This window comes from Epinephelus moara, chromosome 2, assembly GCF_006386435.1.
Source record: "Epinephelus moara isolate mb chromosome 2, YSFRI_EMoa_1.0, whole genome shotgun sequence".
Lineage (NCBI taxonomy): Eukaryota > Metazoa > Chordata > Actinopteri > Perciformes > Serranidae > Epinephelus > Epinephelus moara.
This window is the reverse complement of record NC_065507.1, coordinates 20,869,115-20,889,074: the sequence shown is the minus strand read 5'-3', so window position 1 is coordinate 20,889,074 and position 19,960 is coordinate 20,869,115. Positions and strand designations below refer to the sequence as shown.

Here is a 19,960-nt window from a genome sequence, read left to right as displayed (position 1 = left end):
ATCAAAACGTGAGAACTACTCCCTTACTGTATGTGCTTCATCTTAATGGTATCGCTGGATGTCAAGGGCATGGAGGAAATTAAATCGGAAAGTGCAGATAGACCAAAGAAGATATTATCTCTGGATGATTGCAGTTTTGATAGGTATTCCAGTGAATTTCATTTTCTCCGGATGGGGAGAAGATGAGTTAGCCTGCACATTTGCTCATTTTTCTTCTACATGATTTATGTGAGTTGAGTATAAAACTCTCTCCTTCTCCCCCCTCTTCCACCCCCACCGCCTCCCCCTTTTATCGGGAACACATACATGCATGCGCACCCACGCACGCACACATGCACATGGGGTAGTAAATTACTGCCTTTGAGTTGTATCTTGGCTGGGGCAGTTTATGTATGTATGTGTACTTGTTGTATCGTTGCATGTGGGCAAACAGCAGCGCACGGGGTTTTGTGTATTTGTATGCACGTGCATGTTTGTGTGTGTGTTTGTATGAATACACGCGCCTGAGATAGCAGCAGAGCCATCAGCGGGAATGATTCCAGGGAGACGGGGGAGTGTCATTACTCAGACTTGTTTACATTCTAAATACGTAATGAAATCTTGTTGGTAATAATGACGGGAATAAAAGTTTGGGAAATTGTAAAAGTGGTGAAGTTTGAGAAATGAGCCCCGGCCTGTGAAATAGCATTTGGGGGCAGGAAACGACATTATTATGCAGTGCTCCTGCCTGCCTGAGACATGAAGATGAACTGCTGGCGGGCCATAAAATGCTGTTAGCCCTAGCCTGAAGTATGGCACATTGTAAAAGAGCCCTGATCCCATATTGCCATTATATATAAAAGTATAGCCATACACAACATTATTTTTCATATAAGATGAGCTCCGATACAGTGGCCCAGGCCCCCCAAATACATACACTGATAGGCAGATTTTTTTCCCCTCCTTATAAAATATATAAATAAACATATTGCCATGGAACCCATCTCTGCCCTGATCTTATAGACCTCGATATTAAAAACAGAAATATTGCATTTTCTAGGGGCTCTGTTTTCCCCTGTCCTCTTTTGGGTATGGGATATATCTGTGTGTTTGTTTGGGAGGGGGAGTGCAAGGGAGGCGTAGAGGAGGATGAGGAGATGGGGAGGAAGCCCGAGTGGAATGCAACAAATGAAAGAAAATGGAAACAGATGAAGACTTTAAAAATATAATGAGATGAATATTGAGCATATCAACTCCAGCATAAAGAGAGTTAGAGGGAGTGTATATTGAAACTGTATATTGACAGATAATAATGGTTACAGGGGTGTTATTAAGATTAATGTTACGCTAGATGGACTCAAGATAATGTTTGGCGACATTTGAAACTCAAAACCACATTTCATCAGTGTATTCATTAATATATTTATGCTGATTCTTTACTTATAGGTAGGACATAGGGAGCAGGAAAGAGGATAATGTGTGAGAAAGGTCCCAAAATCTGAATCCAGAGTGCTGCTGGCTTTTACTGGACTTCTTAATGCGCTTTAACCATTCTCTGTGTTTACAGTACTGCAATTTATACATTGACCTTGAGCATTAAGTTCTGTTAAAGTTGGTTTTATTAAAAAAAAAAAAAAAAAAAAAAAAAAAAAAAGTAATCAGAAACTTTTACAGCAGGGGTGATTTCCTTAAAATGTGTCTGGGAGGCTGACTCTTTGGTAAACTGACTTTATCAAGAGGACACAGAGACATAGACCCAGACACTGGTCCGTCCTTTTGGATTTTCTATGTCTCGTGCGAACAATTGGCATTTATTATCAGTGTAAACTTACTTGGGAGGTCATTTAGGACTGTGAGAAGACCTGCAATGGAGAGCTTATGATGTTTGGTTGTCCAGATTGGAATACAATATGGTCTTATTTTTAATATACTTCTAAAAATGTAGCACACCAGTTGATTCATTTTAAGATTATTCGTAGGGCCTATGCTACGCCTTGTAGTTGTTACTTCCTGTAACTCTTCTTTTTTGTTCTTCTAATGCTCCAGGGACATTTTTACATATGTTTTGGGACTGCCCTCTTATTGCTACTTTTAGGAAATCTGTTAATTATTCTTTATCGGATTTGATGGGGTTGAGCTACGATCCACATCCATCCCTCGGTGGTCTAAATGACAGTTCATCCTTTAATTGTAATCAACATAGGCTGTTGTTTGCTGGCTTTACAGCTGCAAAAAGACACTTGAATAAATGTGCTGCACTCTGAGTCTCTCTTTGGTGGTCATACTGGATTCTGGCCTTTAATAAAATAGCTGACTTGGACTATACTACAGCTAAGATGAATAGAGTGCCCGAAGACAGTAAGGGCTTAGATGTATGTCATAGGTGCCTTTGATAAACTATAGACTTCAATGATTTAACCTCAGCTGCCCCTCGCCTTTATTTTCTATTGTTCCTCTTGTCAATATATTTTGTACATAAAAACATAATAAACATTTAGCTATACCAGCTGTATCTGTTTAATCATATTTGTATTTATATCATATTTGAATGCAAGTTCATGGTGAGATAATAGCTTAAATTTTCAGTGGCAATCTTTAAAACCTTTTACAGTAACAAAACGTGATTTTCAGAAAGAGCTTATTTAATTTTCTCTTTAGATTTCTGCTGTACATAGCAGCATATATATCAAATGATCTGTTGAGTTGGGGTTTTTAGTAGAGACGAGATGAGCTGCACTGGCTTTGCTCCTCAGAGCTGCCGGAGAGATGATGGTTTACTGTGTCTGCCGATTCTGGAGCTCAACTAATCATCAGGAAGACCAGCAGTGCTTCGCTCTGATTCTCTGACCTACAGTATCTATCTAACCCTTCATTGCCTCATTGTCCTGCTCTCTCCCCTCGGTCTCCTGCTCTCTTCCTCAGGTTTTGTTCATGGCTCACCTGGGCCTGGAACTCAATATGGTTATCGTAGATTGAGTGAATGATCATATAAAAATGAAGGGATTGACAGTTACGTCAGGCAAGGATTCCTAAAAGTAGAAGTGCTGTTCGTCTGCCTGCGTGTGTGTTGATGTATGCTGCCATTCATGTTTGTTTGTTTTCTTGACTTTTTTCTGCTCTGTCATAAATAAATTTAGTAAATCATTTGGTGAGAATGCAGTCTGACCATCTGACTACACTCTGACCAGATAGAGTCCATCTGACCTTTCCTCCGCCTCTCTAACAGCCATTTATTCATCTGCTGACCCACCATACTTTGCTTTGTCTGCCCCAGGCCCTATAATAATAAAATAGTCCACTGGACAGAGCAAAACTACAAATAGATGAAATTTCCTGCGTGCGGTACCTCATTATACACAGTGTAGCATTGTTTTTACCAAGCCGAGTGAGGGTTATTTATTTTTCTAATGGGACGTGTTTATTTTTGACTAATGGGACAGACGCTGGGCACTTAGGCTCAGCTAAGCGTGTCTCAGTGCGTCTGTCGTCACTGCGGTGAGGTAAGGGAACAAGCTGGAGGCCTACCATGAGCATACAGGACTTCCTGTCACAGTTAGGGCAGGAGTTGAGCGGGTGTGGGTGTCAGTACTGGCAATAATATCCCAATAATAGTAGATTCTTTTATGACAGCCTCTTGAAAAGGGGGATGTTTTTGAAATAGGCGTTCCTTTACACCTCGAGAAAGACATTGCCTGTGTTACTGATAATACCTGCACTATGCGTGCATGACTAGATTTCATAAACATATACAGACATTCAGAGAGGGCTCCTTCAGTGTTTCAGCTTTTAGGCACAAGAGACAAATGGTCTGACAGCATGAGCACATGAAAATGAAATACTGTAACATGTAAGGTGTTAGTATGGTCCAACCTAAGTGCCTTTCAGAGAGTCGCAGCGAACCTCTCTTTTTCTGTTTTCTGTCACTTGTACAGTTGAGTGCAACCCTATGAATTCACTCCAGGAAAAACTGTCTGAAAGAGTGTGCCTTTATCCTCATATCTGAACAATTATTACAGCTCTCCCCTTCTCTATGATGTCTAGCTTGTCACCCTGCCTTTAAATGTGGCCGTTCTGCCGCTTTTGCATCCAACATGGTTGACGACACGACATATGAAGTAGTTCTTTTTGAGCGCACTCCTGCCTCTAAGACAGCCGTAGCTCAGTTAGTAAAACAGGTGATCAATTAATCGTAGGTTTTGTTTTGGCTCTGTGTGTCCTCAAGCAAGATACTGAATTGGGAGACACTGTAAAGCACTTGGTTCTGCAGTCCACTATTGTCTGCATGGCTCTATAACAAGCCACCTTTTAACAATAGAAGTCTCTACATTTCTACTTTCAAAAATCTCCTCTCATGATGGCTATGTCTGATCCTGTCCGTCTTTGGTCCCCTCTATGTCCGTATTCCTCTTCATCATCTTTTAATTTCTTCCTCACCTTCACTCTTCTTCTCACTCTCCCTCATTTGTCTGCGATATTCCCCGAGCTCTGAAGAAAACAAAAGCAACTTTATCAGTCTGTCTTTTGTCCCCCTCTGCCTGTTTCCCCTCTCCTCACAGTGTGATAATCTAAAGCCCCTGTAAGGGAAGCGCTGCTCATTTTTCACACACACACACACACACACACACACACACACACACACACACACACACAGTCCTTCCCTCTGTGTCTCATGTTTGTTTGTGTGAGTCGGAAAGGCGCAGTTCTAATTGAGGGGCGAAGCCACTTCAGATGCAGCGGGTGCCTCTTTCCCAGTGGGGGGAACACAGATCTGCCTCTGGGGAGCACAATTAACGCCTTTTTATTGTTTACTAATGAATTACACACAGAGGAAGCACGCATGCATGTGTGAATTAAAGAGAAAAATAGAGTTTGTTTGGGAAGCAAAAATATGCAATGGTGTGTGTGTGTTGGGGGGGTTTCCATATCATTATGTTTGCTTAGTTGTGAGTTGACTTCTAGTACCTTTTACATCACTTAATAATTTGGTATTAATTAGCATGTTTCAGCCTTTATTCACTTCCTTAGGCAGGAAGAACAAGCTTGTCTCTGCTTTTATTTAAAGATTCAGAATCACACATGGCAGAAAACTTTTGCGATGCGCTGTACTTAAACTTTTAAACATGTTGCACACCTCCCGCCACACACCAATCACTGATGTTAAAGCAGGTGTCTTTGCGTTTACAGGTTGATAACTAATAACTGCTTTGACATCACTGATTTGTGTCGTAAGAACAGCAGGTTGCTCCGAAGTTTCGACAGACAAAGCAGCAGCAGTTTTCTATCCTGCATGATTCAGTGTTGTGTTACCCACAGCTGGCAGGACTGTGTGTGTGTTTTCATTTGCGCGTGTGCATTGAGGACGCATGGACTTACACATGCCTTAAGGCCAATGTAAACAAATGCTAATGTAATTACCGAGGGGGGCGTCGTAATAAACTGTAACTAAGATGATTGCACAGCACACAATGATCAGGTTAGTTAAGCTGTGATGTGTTATTGCTTAAAATGAGTGGTTGCACCGAAACTGATTCCTGTGTCATTCTAATTGTTCAGCAGCTAAGCCCTGTACCATTGAACCGGGTTCGAATCCTGCCCAGGACTTTTGTTTTATGGCATGTAATCCTTCCTTTTGCCGTTTAACAGCCCCTGTAAAGGCTAAGATGCTAGAAAGCAAAAAAAAAAACAAATTTGCCCTAATCACTTCTTCACGAGGGGGAATAGAAAGTGTGTGTGTATGCGTGTGGGTGAAGGCCTCAAGTGTGCCTCCTCTTCTCCAGCATAATAGTGATTAGTAATTTCAGCTGTCGAGCAGTGCCAGTCGGTGTGAGTGTGATCCGCTATGTCACCTGCTACAGGGGACACACACACACACACACACACACACACATACACACATCCATGTTACATTAAGTGTGCGTCAGTCTGTCTGCAGTGCCTTGATGTGCGTTCCATCTAGAATACAGCACCCTGACATCGCTACATTAAAGGGGGTCATTATATTTCCCTGGCTGCCACCGAAAAGTGACGTTTTTACAAAGTGACAAGTTTACAGTTTGATAAATCAAATTTTTTTTTTGCTGTGGGTGGGGTGGGGAGCCTGGAGAAGGAACGGCGGGAGGAAGAGCTGGGTTGTCTGTGGAGGAGAGAGGGAGGGAGGGAGGGAGGAAGCGCTGCCTGTCAGCGACGCCCTGGCCCTGTCGTCTAAATGATGCTCCCAGGCAGCAGATTCAGATCCCATCCCCATTAGCATTTAATTTCTCTCTAATCCTACACACAGTCTCCACCGCTGCATGGTAACGAGGGCCGCCCGTGCCACGGCAGCGCCGGAAAAAACCTCCGAGAGCAATCTGCAGGCGCGCTCGCCTTTTACAGCTCGGCGCCCTGTCGTAGCCATCATTCTTCCTTGACAATTAAGACCCTCAAATCTAATAGCAGTGATATTGGAATTACAGCAAGACCCTTTTGAGGGCATGTCAGGAAAAAGGGCTGCACCTCCCAATACAGCTGTCAAAGCACAAGGCCCTCCCCCTGTTCATGCCCGCTAAGCGTTTCTGATGCACACACACACTTACACACATACACACACACATGATGGGATGGGGAATATGTTGAGTCTTTGGCTGTGATCTTTGTAAAATGTGCTCTCTGTGCCCTCTTATCCAACTCTCCAAAGACTTGTTACAGCAGCTTTTGTTTTCTCTCTTCTCCTCTCACTCTCTCTCTTTGTCTCTAAATTTCTCTTCATCTTTTCCTCATTGATTCTCCCTGGTGTGTCAGAGATGTTGTTGCTTTCTGTTTTTCACCAGCAGGGTGTTTTTTTTTTGTTTTTTTTTAAAACAGACGATTAGACTAGTAGATTGGTGAAGTTGTCCCTTGGTGCTCCGCGAGGACAGTTTAAGGGAACATTCACTCTTAACAGTTGCAGTTAAAGATGATCATGGGTAAAATATATTTCAGCCAAAGGGATGCAACAGTTTTAGAGCAAGATAACATCGATAAAGTTGTGTCAGTGTCGAGGCTGTCCTGTCGCTTTGCAGGGTGGTGTAGTTAACAAATAGATCATCCTTAGAAGAGCCTTTGTGTTAATGAGTGTCTGTTCTGCTTAATGTGCCCTCGAGCAACACACCAGCTCAAAGCTCTTTTCTCTAGTCGTCTAAGAAGAATAAGAAGCTCTTTGTTAGTCAGTGAAATATCACATTAATATTGTTGACTAATTTTCTGTTTGTTTTTTATTTTCCTGTTTCTCTTCTGCAGACTCCAGCGGAGCAGGCTAAAGTTCGAATGCACTTGGTCCTGCAGGCTGCTGGTAAGTGAATGATTTTTCTGTGTCTCTTCCCTCGATCTTTTTAGTGACAGTGTGGTTCAGTGCCGTCGTCTGACACCTGCCAGTTTTGGTCACTCAAGATGTTAACATGAAGACAGTGTGTGAGAATACTGTGTTGCACAGCCTCAGTCGGTTGTCTGCCTCACTGCACTGAACCACTCAATGCACCTTAAACCTCATTCCACTGCTTTGCCTACACACAACTTCATCTGCTGTCATTCCTAAACGTACCCCTGTGATGTTACCCTAGGGCTATGCAGTATAGTAAGTATGTATTTGGGGTAATATTCTTGGAGATAGAGTGTATTTTATGCTGATTATTTTCTCCGCTGGGCATAAGCCTGGAGGAGATCGTGCGTTTGGTCGTGTGTGCGTGCGCGTATGAGTGTGTGTATCTGTCTGTCCACAGCTAATCTTGCAAACTACTGGAGCAATCAGTGTAATATTCTGTGTGCACATGTATGACTGTTTGCTCAAAGATCTTTCGTCACTTTGGCGCTTCAGTATAGTTGAAAAAACAGTTTTATTGACTGTTCTCCGGAAATCGTCAGCTACAGACAAGAAGTCTTACCTAGTCTGTTGCAGGCCACAATTTGGTTTTTGTTGTGGCTCAAAAACTGACATTCATAGAAAAGTTTGGTCGTATTTTGAACTGGAGCATCCGCAGATTAATTCCGTACCTGATATGTTATGATCTACTAAAGTTAGGCATGTTACAAGATGAATAAGTCAACCATTTTTGTTACCTTCACTGTCATCTTGACTGTAAGGGACAGTTCACGGGTCGCAGCTCTCTGCGTTCCAGCTGCAATCCCACTCTTGTTCCATCTGCTGCACAGCTTTTTTGTGCTGTAGTTGAAAGACAAAATTAAGACTCGTCAAAGTCCAGTTATGAATGACATGAATCAAAAACTTCTGGCTGTGTTTTAGGTATTAAAAATACATTCATCTGTATAATTATACTGTATTAATAGTTCACATAAGGAGCTTGTTAGCAGAAAAACTCAATCTGCTCTGTGCAATGCGTCAAGCCTCTGTCAAAACTGTATTTTTATTAGCTTCTGGGACACTTCTGCGGCACATCTGCTGGAATTACAAGAATTATCTTGAGTGGCTTGTTGGAGATCATCATTCCACTGAGTGCTCTCTCCTAGTTTGGACATTTATTTACTTTTATGCATATAGGTGACAGAAAGCGTGTCCAGGTTTGTATTGTGTGTAGACATTGCATGCAAGTACCAGCGGCACCAGCAGAGTGACATGGCTTTAGACCTGAAGGTGCTGACTTTCATCTCGAGCCTGTCTGAGATCACCACTGACTCTGTCTATGAAACAGGACAAACCAGCATCTGTGCACTACACAGTGTACCCAATGTTTCTATGATAACTTTTGCACTCATCTGTTCGAATGTAAGAGAATAAAACCTTGTCAATGTAGTTAAAAATTACTTGGCCCTGGCGCACAAATTTTGCTGCACTGAGCTGGAATTAAGCCACAGTCTCATGTATACACACTCCACTGTGGACCTGGACCAGTTTCGTACTTGTTTTCCCACACACAGACCCACAGCATCCCTCCCCACGCACATACACACACACCACCATCACCAACACAATCTCACACACACAGACAAATACATACACACACCCGCCTGCTCTCTGCTCTGAGTGCTTCTGGGCCCATATTCACTGCAGCTTAATTTCAAACACTCCTCCCAGTACATAAGTCATAGATGTCACCATGCACACGGTGTATATATTCCAGTGTGTATTCGAGGGGTAGAGTTGCGAGCCAGATGTGACAGGCAGAGATTGACTGTGGAGAAAGATGTCTTCATGTTTACAGTCATGCACGCACACACACACACACGCACACGCACACACACAGGCCTAGCACTTCAGAACAGGGCTCTAATTTCACCACAGGAAATATATGAAAGAACCAGGCATCTATACATCATCTATAAAGCACCCTGCAGCCGCACACTTACCTCACTTAGGACTTGTTCTGCCATACTGTAGGTCACAGAACATCACTGCAATCGCCTACTGAGATTTCACTGATGTGGGACTTTGTGAAGCATATTCAACATACTTCATCATACTCTGAATTGTCTCTGCATAGTTTACATTTGGGAAATATTTGGGAGTGGGGGACAGTTTGGCTTCTGTTTTCAGACACCCCACACTCCTGCCCTGCCACCTCAAGGCTAATGTTGCACTAATGGTGGTGAAGCATCATAAAATTGAGCATGTGGCTTTGAGTGCAGTGGGCCAGACTGGTGCAGACACAGGCCCAGGGCCAGTCGTGGGACTATAGGAGAGGGTTTAATGCACTGGACATGTCTCTGGTTTTCCTCTCTTTCCTGGAGGCTTCCAAAAGAACAGGTTTATGGCTCAGTCAAAGACTGTCTTCACTAGAGAGTCCATTCTGGCCTGTATCAGGCCACGGGTGCCTGTGATCATAGCGGCCATAATGATACCACAGTAAAATACAAATGGACAACAGATTTTAATGTGATAAAACAGTTTATATTTGGTGCTTGGACTGATTTTATCATTCTTTTTCTGCCACGTTTTCTGCTGCCTTTCCTTTGTTTTGTGATTAACCATTGAGTGCCCTCGCTAATTTAAATCATGTTTTTATAATTAGAAATATTAGGGGTATCGTTTTTCCCCTCCAGTCCTCTGACCCTGCAGCTGCTAAGCCGCCAAGTCTTCTAAATTCATCCGTCTCACATCTCTTCTTATTTTCTCCATTCGCTTTTCCCTCGTCCCTCTCCGTCTATCTGTCCCTCTCGCTCCACGTCTTACTGTCTTTGTTCCAGTGTTGTTCGCGGACAGAGGGAGATAGGGATGGAAAGAGGGAGGGATGGAGGGCGAGAAGGAAGCAGCAGATGTTGGGAGGTTGTGTGAATGTTAATGTCCTGACGTAGCCGTGGAGCTTAAACCTCCTCCTCCTCCTTCCCTCCGTTCCTCTCTGAGCGCCCGCCAGGCTTTCTCTCTCGGGGTCTCCTGACATCCTTAAAGCCCGTGGCTCTCCTCTCCTCTCCTCTTCTCTGCTTTCCTCCACCTCTTTCTCTCCCATCCCCTCCCTCCCATCCCCTCCCTCCTTTTGTCCGTCTATGGACTCTCTCTAGTCAGTAGAGAGCAGATCATCCCATGGCTAAAGCGGCTCAGGCCTTTGTGTTTGGGGGCTCTGTGGACCTGTAATGAGCCCCCTCGGCTGGCCCGCTGGCCTGCTTAGCGCTCACTGGGGGCTTTGAGAGTGCATGTGTGTGTGTGTGTGTGTGTGTGTGTGTGTGTGTGTGTGTGTGTTCGTGTTCGTGGAGTGGGATGAGGAGGTGAGAGGAGGAGGGCAACACTGGCCCCCAATGAAAGAGCTGGATGGATATGTTTATGGGTCACTTCCTGCTTGGCCTACATATCAAACACACACACACACACACACACACACACACACACACACACACACCATATTTCCAAACTCAATTGCTAATTTAATCAATATGTTAATTTTCACAATATCATCATTTGTAACTTAAATATTTTTTACATACATAAGATACGTAGATTTGAAATATAAAAAAATGTATCATGATCATCCATTCTGAAAAAACTGACAATCAAAGGGTCGTTACTTTTCGAAAATCACAGTATACAGACATTATTTCAAGACTTATCCCAGCCTGCACTGACCACATTGCAGGGAAACCTCCTGCACAGGTCGAGGAAGTTCAGTTGGATATACACAGTTGGACAGTGTCTACAGTATAAAGGTTACGTCATATGTTTGATTCATCGGTTATCTGCTCTCTGCATACATCACAATACACATGCTGCAGCAGTCCTCCTACTTTCAGAACCAAAACACTGACAAAAGAAAAAACTTTTATTCATTCATAGGTACTTTTCAAGCACACACACACACACACACACACACACACACACACACACACACACAGGACACCCTTACATATGTATTATACTCTTTTCTTTTCAGCCACTTGCTAGGTTCTCGTCTCTTTTCAGAGCGGTGTCCATTTCCACTCAAATGAGCATAAGCGCTGTGCACGGCAGCAGGCCTCTCCTTATCCACACGTCAATAGGGAGTGTTTGCAGAACACCCACTAAGAACCTGAGGGCCAAGGGTCATCAAAACCTCCGTCTTCTCCCCATTTGAACCTTTGACAGCAGCAAAACAAACAATCCTTAAGATCTCATCAGAGGCTTGAACTTGGCAGGGGCTCACTGGTCTGAATTAACTTCCTCTATTGGTTTGTCTAAGTTTGACACCTGGCTGGAGTTGGGAGGGAGAAAGTTTATTATTTTTTGATTTAATAATGTTGAAAAACTTAACAGCATCGACTACTGCAATTCCCAGTGGTATCTTTTAGTGCTAAATGTCTAAAGTAGAGTTCAAAAGAAGTTCTTGCGAAGCTGCGGAGAATACCCGCCCCATAAATGAGGGAGTTTATTGGATTAAATAAGTCTCTTTATCTACAGTGGATAAATATGATTCAGAAATCTCCCTTAACATTTGAACAAGTGGTGCAATTCACAACTAGTGTTCAGCAGGATAAAGGCATTTGGATTAAAGCAGTTTGTGTGTGTTGTTTTAAAGCTTTCATGTTGTAAAATATAACTTTAATGTGTTTGTTTCTGTCAGCATCTTAAGCATATGTAGGCACCATTAGTGTCTTTAATAAAACCAAGAAGTTTGAATATTATGGTACAAAAAATATACATTATTTAGTTGTAACTCATTCCCTTGCACTGATTTCCCATTCAGCTTTAATTGGAACTGTAGTGAAAATTACTGTATTTAACTAATAGGAAGCCTTGCGACCTCCATATACATTGAGATTCACAATACAGATAATACATTAATACTGTGAAGGAAAAACTTCATATTTAGCATGATGAGAAAAACGAGGCACAGTTGTCAGAATTGAGTAGTTGCTGTGGTTACATACATGTGTACAATATCATCAGCACCCAATGTTATGGTGCATTCAGTTTATGAGCATGTCTGTAGGAGTGTGTCTGTCTTGTTTGTGTTTCCAAGTTTTTCTGTCTGTTTATAATGCCAAGCTTGCGGCATCATAATTCTTCCACAGTAAATACAGGGTATTAGGCTTCTCTGTCGCAGCAGGGGTCCTGAAGAAACACAAACACACACACACACACCCTTTCTCTCGAGCTCCCCGTTTCTTTTCTCCGTCTTCCTTGTGCTTCCAGAACCTGCTGTCCCTCCCACTGCCCCAGCCCACCCCCTTAGGCCCTGACAGATGTGTGCTGAACAGACCACATACATGGAGGGTGTCACCTTACCCCCTCTGGAACTAAAGGGCTAATGCGCCACATTTAGGAGGCTGCCGCCCTTTGTTCTGTCAGGATAAGAGGTGATGGGGATGGGGAGACTGAGACAAGACCCAAATCTTTACATGGCCTAAGTCTCCTTCTTTATTTCCCTGGCCTCTCTGCATATATTTTTTCCTCTATAAACTCATTTTCCTCCCTTCTCATTCTTCCAAATTTCTCTCCGCTACCTCTGTGCTTTCTTCGTCACCTCCCCAAGATTTAGCAGTCATCGCTGCTATGCAGCACAGGATTTGTAAGGCAGTGAATAACAGTTATCACACATTATCCATCTTCATCATAGCGCCGTCACTCTGGGCGTAGCTCCACTTTTTGTGTGACATGACCAAGGTGATTGTCACTAACGCCAGTCAGGGGTGACCTTTATCTCAAAGGGGATTTCTCTGTAAAAACACGAGGGAATTTCCCGGTAATAACTCCTAACCACGTGTTCTCTTTGCTAAAGGTGTTATTGTAACAACAACAGCAGTGTGCCACTTGACTTTGAGCTGTTTGAACTAAAACTGACGGCTTTTGCTGTAATGAAAATGGGATGTTTTGAAGCCAAAAGATGGTAAACAACTTGATGATGGCTTTTGTTTTTTTAAGAATATGATTATTTTGTTGTGAGGTTCAGAAGTTGTTTTTTAATGTACTGCTTTGTCTTTCAATATTATCGGTGCTGAATTCAGATTTTTGGATGTAACCATAAAGGTTCAGTCAAAGATCAGAAGGAACAGAAAAAAACAGGCTGAGAATAAAACAGTTAATCATGACTCACGTAGTTTAATGAATAAAACAGCTGGGTCCATAGAGAAGATTTGCTAATGTTTACCCTGCAGCACTTTTTTAAATACCAGATTTAAAAGCTTCAACTTAACAAATCAGCAGAGATGCTTCCAGGTTAGCTGCGTTGGGGGGATTAAGTTCAATGCGTACATTTTGGTTTCCTTTTTGTTTTGTCAGTTGAACTTTTTTGTGCAGAATATTCAAGCATACAACAACAACAGAGTTTCCACCATATTTAAAGAAAAGAAACAATTACACAACAGCAGCAGAAATCCCCTCTGCATCTGTGTAGGAATGTGCTTCCTTAAGTCCTTTGGGAGGATAATGGCACAGGGATGTCCTGTAATTTAGTCTCCGTAACCATTGATCAGCTGAATTTATGTGCCATTACCTCACTGTTCCAGTCAACAGTCGTAATTATGTCTCGGAGAGAGACAGAGAGACAGAGAGAGGCCTCCAGTTACACAGGCCCCAAATACACGAATAAGCTTTTATCAAACAGCCCCTGCCACTTCCTTAGTAGCAGGTTGACACTGGTGGCAGGACAACTGACCTCCAGATGAGAGGGGTGGATGGATGGATGGATGGATGGATGGATGGATGGATGGATGGATGGATGGATGGATGGGTTTGTCGAGCTCAGTTAGGGAGCCATACCTCATAGCAAGAGCCCTGTGCCTCAAGCTGTTGCTCTGACCCTCTTAAAAGAAGTCTGTTTACACTCTAAAAGGCGCATGTGAGTTTAAAGAAAGGACGTGTTTGAGATGCATCTCTGTGACCGTCTGCACTCACAAGCAGATTTTATTTATTTCAGTGAGAAATAACCCTTCCAGTTCAAAGGTGTCTGTCAATGGCGGGGCGGACCGAGTGACCTAAGGACGGCATGGATCAGAGTTTTATGTACAATTGATTTTTGGTTTGTTTTATGGGTATAATAAACACAGGTCCTGCTGCACCCTGGCTTTTCTCTTTGCTATGGTAAGCTTGAGGTTGACATGCCTCTCATCCTCTCATTGTTTCCATCCTTCCATTGCTGAACTATTTACTGCTATTTTGCAAATCTGACACTAAGATTAGAGTTCAACAGAAGATTTAAGGTCCAGTGTGTAGAGTTTAGGGGCATCTATTGGCAGAAATGATAAATAATAGTCACAACTATGTTTTCATTAGTTTATAACCACCAAATAAAGAATCAATGTGGTTTTGTTACCTTAACCCATTTCATCTACATACAGAGCAGGTCCTCTTTCACGTAGTCCGCCATGTTTTTCTACAGAAGCCCAGAATGAACAAAGATAGGACAAGATAGGATAGGACCATTCGCATTTTCGCGTCAGCCGGCATAGTCCTCCTTTGTGCTCCTTTCAGTTCTGCGATTTTACCACTAGCTCCCACTAAATCCTACACAGGGGACCTTTAATAGGCATCGATTTTGATAAGCGATCAGTGTTTGAGTCATTTTAAAAAAAATGCTTGGCAGAGCTGCTTTGACCTTTTTGAATTAATTGGCAATGACGAAAAAGTGTGATACCCATTTTTAAACGCCTGGAAAACCCACTAAAAATAGACAAGGACTCCTTTTTTAAAAAAAACTGGTGTCATCACGTTTGACTTCAAGGACAGCGGCTTTGCAGCGGCTGTCGCTCAAAGGTAGAGCGGGTTGTCTACCAATCCACGGTGCGATCCCTGGCTCCTCCAGTCTGCTTGTCGAAGCATCCTTGAGCAAGATAGTGAACCCAAATTGCTTCTGATTGTCGATCCATTGGTGAGTGAGTGTGTTAAAAAATAGTAGCAGGTGGTACCTTGTATAGTAGCCTCGGCCACCAGTGTGTGAATGTGTGTGTGTGAATGGGTGAATGTGACCCGTAGTGTAAAAAGCACTTTGAGAGGTCAGATGACTAGAAAGGCGCTACTCCTTATTTTTCTTTCTGTTACTTATTGAGTCTCTCTTTCAAACTTGGTGAGGACTAATTTGGTACGATGTTAGAGTGCTGGTCAGAAAGACGAAATTTGTGGCATCATGTCAGTACATCATGCCGCAAAAGGGGCAAAAATTGGTGTGTTCACCCAGGTCTCATGTTTCCATCACTGCTGTTTGGGGCTGGAGTCTATGAATACTAGTGACTACAGCATTTGTCCAGAGAATGAATGTCAATTGTTACCCACAAAAAAAAAAAAAGGAAACAGATGTTAGTGGGTGATAGTGTTTTTTTCATCCAATGGGAAAGGGGTTTAGTTTTGACCCTAATTAGAATAAGTGAATCAATTAGAGTTGGAATGATTTGATGATTAATTGATAAGCAGGTCAGCAGGAAATTAATGGTCAGCTATACTGATAATCAACCAGTAATGTTTTAGGTCATATTTCAAGCAATAATGCCAAACGCTATCTTGTTCCAGCTTCTTACATGTGGGAATTATATCATTGTAGATTAAATATATTTAGGTTTTAGACTGTTGGTTGGACAAGGCGAGATATTCGAAAATGCCTGCTTGGGCAATTTTCACATTTCCTGACATTTCATAGACCCAAGAGTGAATCGATTAGTTAAGAAAATAATCGATAGTAGCAGAACCTGATGTAAATTACTACATTGGATGCATGAGTAGGTGTTTTCTGTTTTTTTATTCAGTCCATTCTTTTCATATTTTGTTGTTGTCAGTTATCCTTATTTTTTTGAAGGTCTAGGGTGTAAAAAGTACTTGTCAAATTAGTGTACAACTTTCCTTGCCTTGCTTTAGTGAAAAATATATACTGTACTAGAGAGAGCCACTTAGAGGAAATTCTCTGATTCTGTTTATGTGTGTGTGAGAAAGAGAGGGAGAGGGAGAGATTGAGAAGGCTTTGTTTTTCTTCTGTGGGCAGATTTCAAACAGCATCTGGTGAGCTCTTGAAAAAGACTGTTATGAGTATGTTCAAATCCAAACTGAATCATTTTTGCGCCCTCCTTCCTCCTCCCTCCTTTTTCTCTCCCTCTTGTTGTCAGTGTTTGGAGACACATGGTGATATCTTTCCCTCCTCCCGTCCTCTCCCTCTCCCTCTCTCTCCCTCTCCTCTCAACGTGTAGACATTTCCATAACAGAAAAAGAATATTTTTAATTTGCTGCTTTCCATAATTTTGCAACATATGGTATAAACGATTTTGATGCAAATGTATGTGCTAATTATTTGCAGACGAGCCTTAAACAGGCCAGCCATTGAAGTGGAATGAAAGCAAATTTGCAATCACCTTAAATTTTGCTAACCATTTACTGTTAAGTAAACTTTGCTAAGTAATTTAATTACCATGGACCGCTGGCAGGCGCTGGGGGCTTTTCGGGAGGGGGTGGAGAGGGAGGCTGAATGCAAGGAATGCAGAGTGAGAGAGATGAGAAGGAGGTAGTAAAGACAGTGCACACTGCTAACAACAGCACTCTCACCATGTGGCAGGTGTAAGGGTGTCGTTGCTTGGCCACCTTTGTAAGGGAAAGGTGAAGAAGAGATGTGACTCTTTTAACGAGTTGTTCTGTGACATCATCTTGTTTTTGAGGATTGGACCATCTCTTAAGTTTGTGTGTTTGTAAATGTTTCTTCAGGGGTTTAATGGATGTAGCTGTCTGATTGGCCCTGGAAGAGACATAAATGGATTACAGGAAATTGTAGACTTCTGGATTCCTGCCTTAGTGATCTGTGATAATTTGACTCTCTGACACACTACTTTTCATGTTTAGTCACTGGCTGCACAATAGTGCCAAAAATTAAATTGCATTTTGCCTAATAAGCCCTGTTTCTACCAAACACTTTCAGTATGGTACCCTTGGAACCAAAAGTAACCCTTTAGACATGGTACCTAAACCCTAGGTGTGCTTAGCGTTTCCACTGCAAACAGTACCCTTAAATGTGGCCGGGGTTGTTGTCACTCACTGCTCTGTCCAGCACTCACTGTATTTCCTCATTACCGGTGACACAGATGGAAGTCTGCACCTCATTTATCATCCACAGAACGGGGTTGCACGCCGACATTTTCAGAACAAAATAGAACAGGCTGCAGTGAGAAAATGTCTCCATGAGATAATTAAAAATAGTTCGTTTGTGCATTTAGTCCTTCTCAGGCAAGCTCAGGGGTTTAGTGTTGCTGGAGCCCACAGGAACAACGCTCCTCGACGCTTTTTGTTCTTTGAGTGAGGATGGGGATATATGCCATCCCGGATCGAAATTAATATATATAAAAGCTTGAAAATCCACTCATTACTTAAAGTGTATGTCATATAGAAACTGAAGTAATTCAGAATCAGAGTTCATAGTTGTCACAGTGAAATTTAAGGTGTGTTGATGGATTCACATAGTCAACTCATGCATTGATTGACATTACAAGTTAATGTTCCACCTTAAAAATTGCCGGCAGTCGGCCCAGTGAATTAATTAATTTTTCCTCCAACTCCAGCTGCTGCAAGAGGCAGCTAAACATCCTTTCATTTGATAGTTACAGTTTACTAATAAAACTCTCCACAGTATGAACAGTGGTTACATGAACCTCAAAACCAGCCACAACTCAGCCCTGAGCAGAGTGACCGTCCTCTACTGACCAATCAACAGACTGCAGTGTTCACAGCTCCACCTTTTAGTACCAGATCTGTGTGCTAGCTACCCCAACAGAGGGGTGAACAAAATTGGGGACGGTACGGAATAGTTCCATTGGTACCATCCACAACTTCTCGCTGTGGAAACGGGGAAAAAAAAGCATGCTGAACTGAACTGTACCATACTGCACGGCTGCCCAAAATCATGTTCCCCTTGCAAGCATAATCCAGCCCTGAATAGTCCCCATGGTAAAAATGGTATTGGCAAATCTCTACACATTTCTGGAATCACACGCAATATACTGTCGTATCGCCCAACCCTATTGTTGATCATGATTGAAATTAGCGATTCTTTGTCCAAATTCAGAGGGACTTTGCAGTGCTTCTGCGGCTTCATGGCTCACAGGAACAAGGTCCTTCGTTTATCTATTTTGTCAAGGCTTTTTGAAAAGTATTCACCCGTTTTGAAGTTTTCATGTTCTGTATAACAACATTAAATCAAAGTAGATTTAATTTGACTTTGATATCAAAGTGAAAACAGAGTTTCACAAATTGATTGATCTCCTGTGTTGAATTTTCATTCAGGTGAGGTGAATTTGAAATTCCAAATCGCTCGTAGGTGTGAATGTGTTTCTCTATGTGCTGTGATAGATTTGTTTCCCTGCCTTTCACCCAGTGCATTCTGGGACAAGCCCCACCCCCCCGTGACCCTGAATAAGAATCAGTAGGTATAGAAAATGGGTGGATGGATGTTGAGCGTTCCTGTTACAGATGGACAAGGATGGGTTGCTGCAGCAACCTTGGCCTTAGTACACTCATCACACTGGATTCTTCTGATGGCTCTTTAGGTGATTGAGTTGATTGGTTGTATTACTTTAAAGGGCAAAAACAACTCCAAGGCTTGTTTGGTGTCACAGATGACTCTGTTTGTTCTCTGTTTGTCCCTAGTTGTTTTTTTGTGTGTTTTTTCATTACATCAAGCATTTTGACTGATAAAGTCCTAGTAAACTAATTAGTTTTAGACTTTTTTTTTAATGTGGCACAGGTCCTTGGATGCACATATTTCACTGCATGATATTTTAATGTACAGCTCAGCTGTTGTGCTACATCCATACATGATTGAGTCACAGGGGATGGCAGATGAAGATGCAGACAAATGGGATTAATGATTTGGCCAAGACACTTGATTGCTTGCAGTGCTTTATGTGAAAAATGGAGGAATGCTTGATTTAATAGTATGGTGCATGGAGGGGGAGTAGCTCAGAGGTAAGAGTGGGAAATTGCAAGGTTGGTGGTTCGATTCCTAGCATCTCCTAACAGCTTGATTAAGTGTCCTTGTGCAGGACACCAAATGAATGTGTAGGTGTGAGTGATATATAGATAATAGGAGTGTCATTGGTTAATCACCGTGAATATTTTTTTACCAGTTCCGCATGTCAGTCTAAAGGTTAACTAAGGTAGGAGATGGACAGCAGACTAGCTGCAGTAACGTGTAGAAACATAGTGCTTACTGCCCAGCCTCTGGTCTCTACTGCAAAGAAAGCCTTGGCTGCTCTGCACTGCGCATCAGCAGGGTCCGATGGCAGCTAGCTACTGGCGCTAGTCATTCGGCAGTGCTGTGAAAACTTCCCTTGGGTCACCCCGGTGAGTAGGCTGCTCAATTTTGTGCAGCATTTTTAACTTCACTGTTAGCAATGTCAACACAGTGAGTGGTGCTAACATAATTGTGAATGAGTGGTGCTGCTAGCTAGCTTGCACCTGACCTGGGTGGTGCACAGTGCAGGGTGGCTGACCAAAGGAGACCGGAGGGTAGGCAGTGGGCACTATGTTTCAGCATGTTAACGTGGCTAGCCGACTATTTGCCAGCAAACCCAACAGAAAATGAAATAAAAGGCAAGACATTTACATCACAAAAGATTAAAATTTCACCACCTGTAAATGGGTAGC

General features: G+C 42.5%; 1 protein-coding gene across 1 annotated transcript in view; it reads left to right on the top strand.

Annotated features, from left to right (window-relative positions):
- Window positions 1-19,960, top strand: part of rsrc1 (arginine/serine-rich coiled-coil 1) — a 136,956-nt gene that overhangs the window by 57,936 nt on the left and 59,060 nt on the right. The window contains exon 6 of the mRNA XM_050073974.1: window positions 7,234-7,285. Coding sequence (XP_049929931.1) covers window positions 7,234-7,285 — 52 coding nt within the window. The remainder of the gene's footprint in view (window positions 1-7,233; window positions 7,286-19,960) is intronic.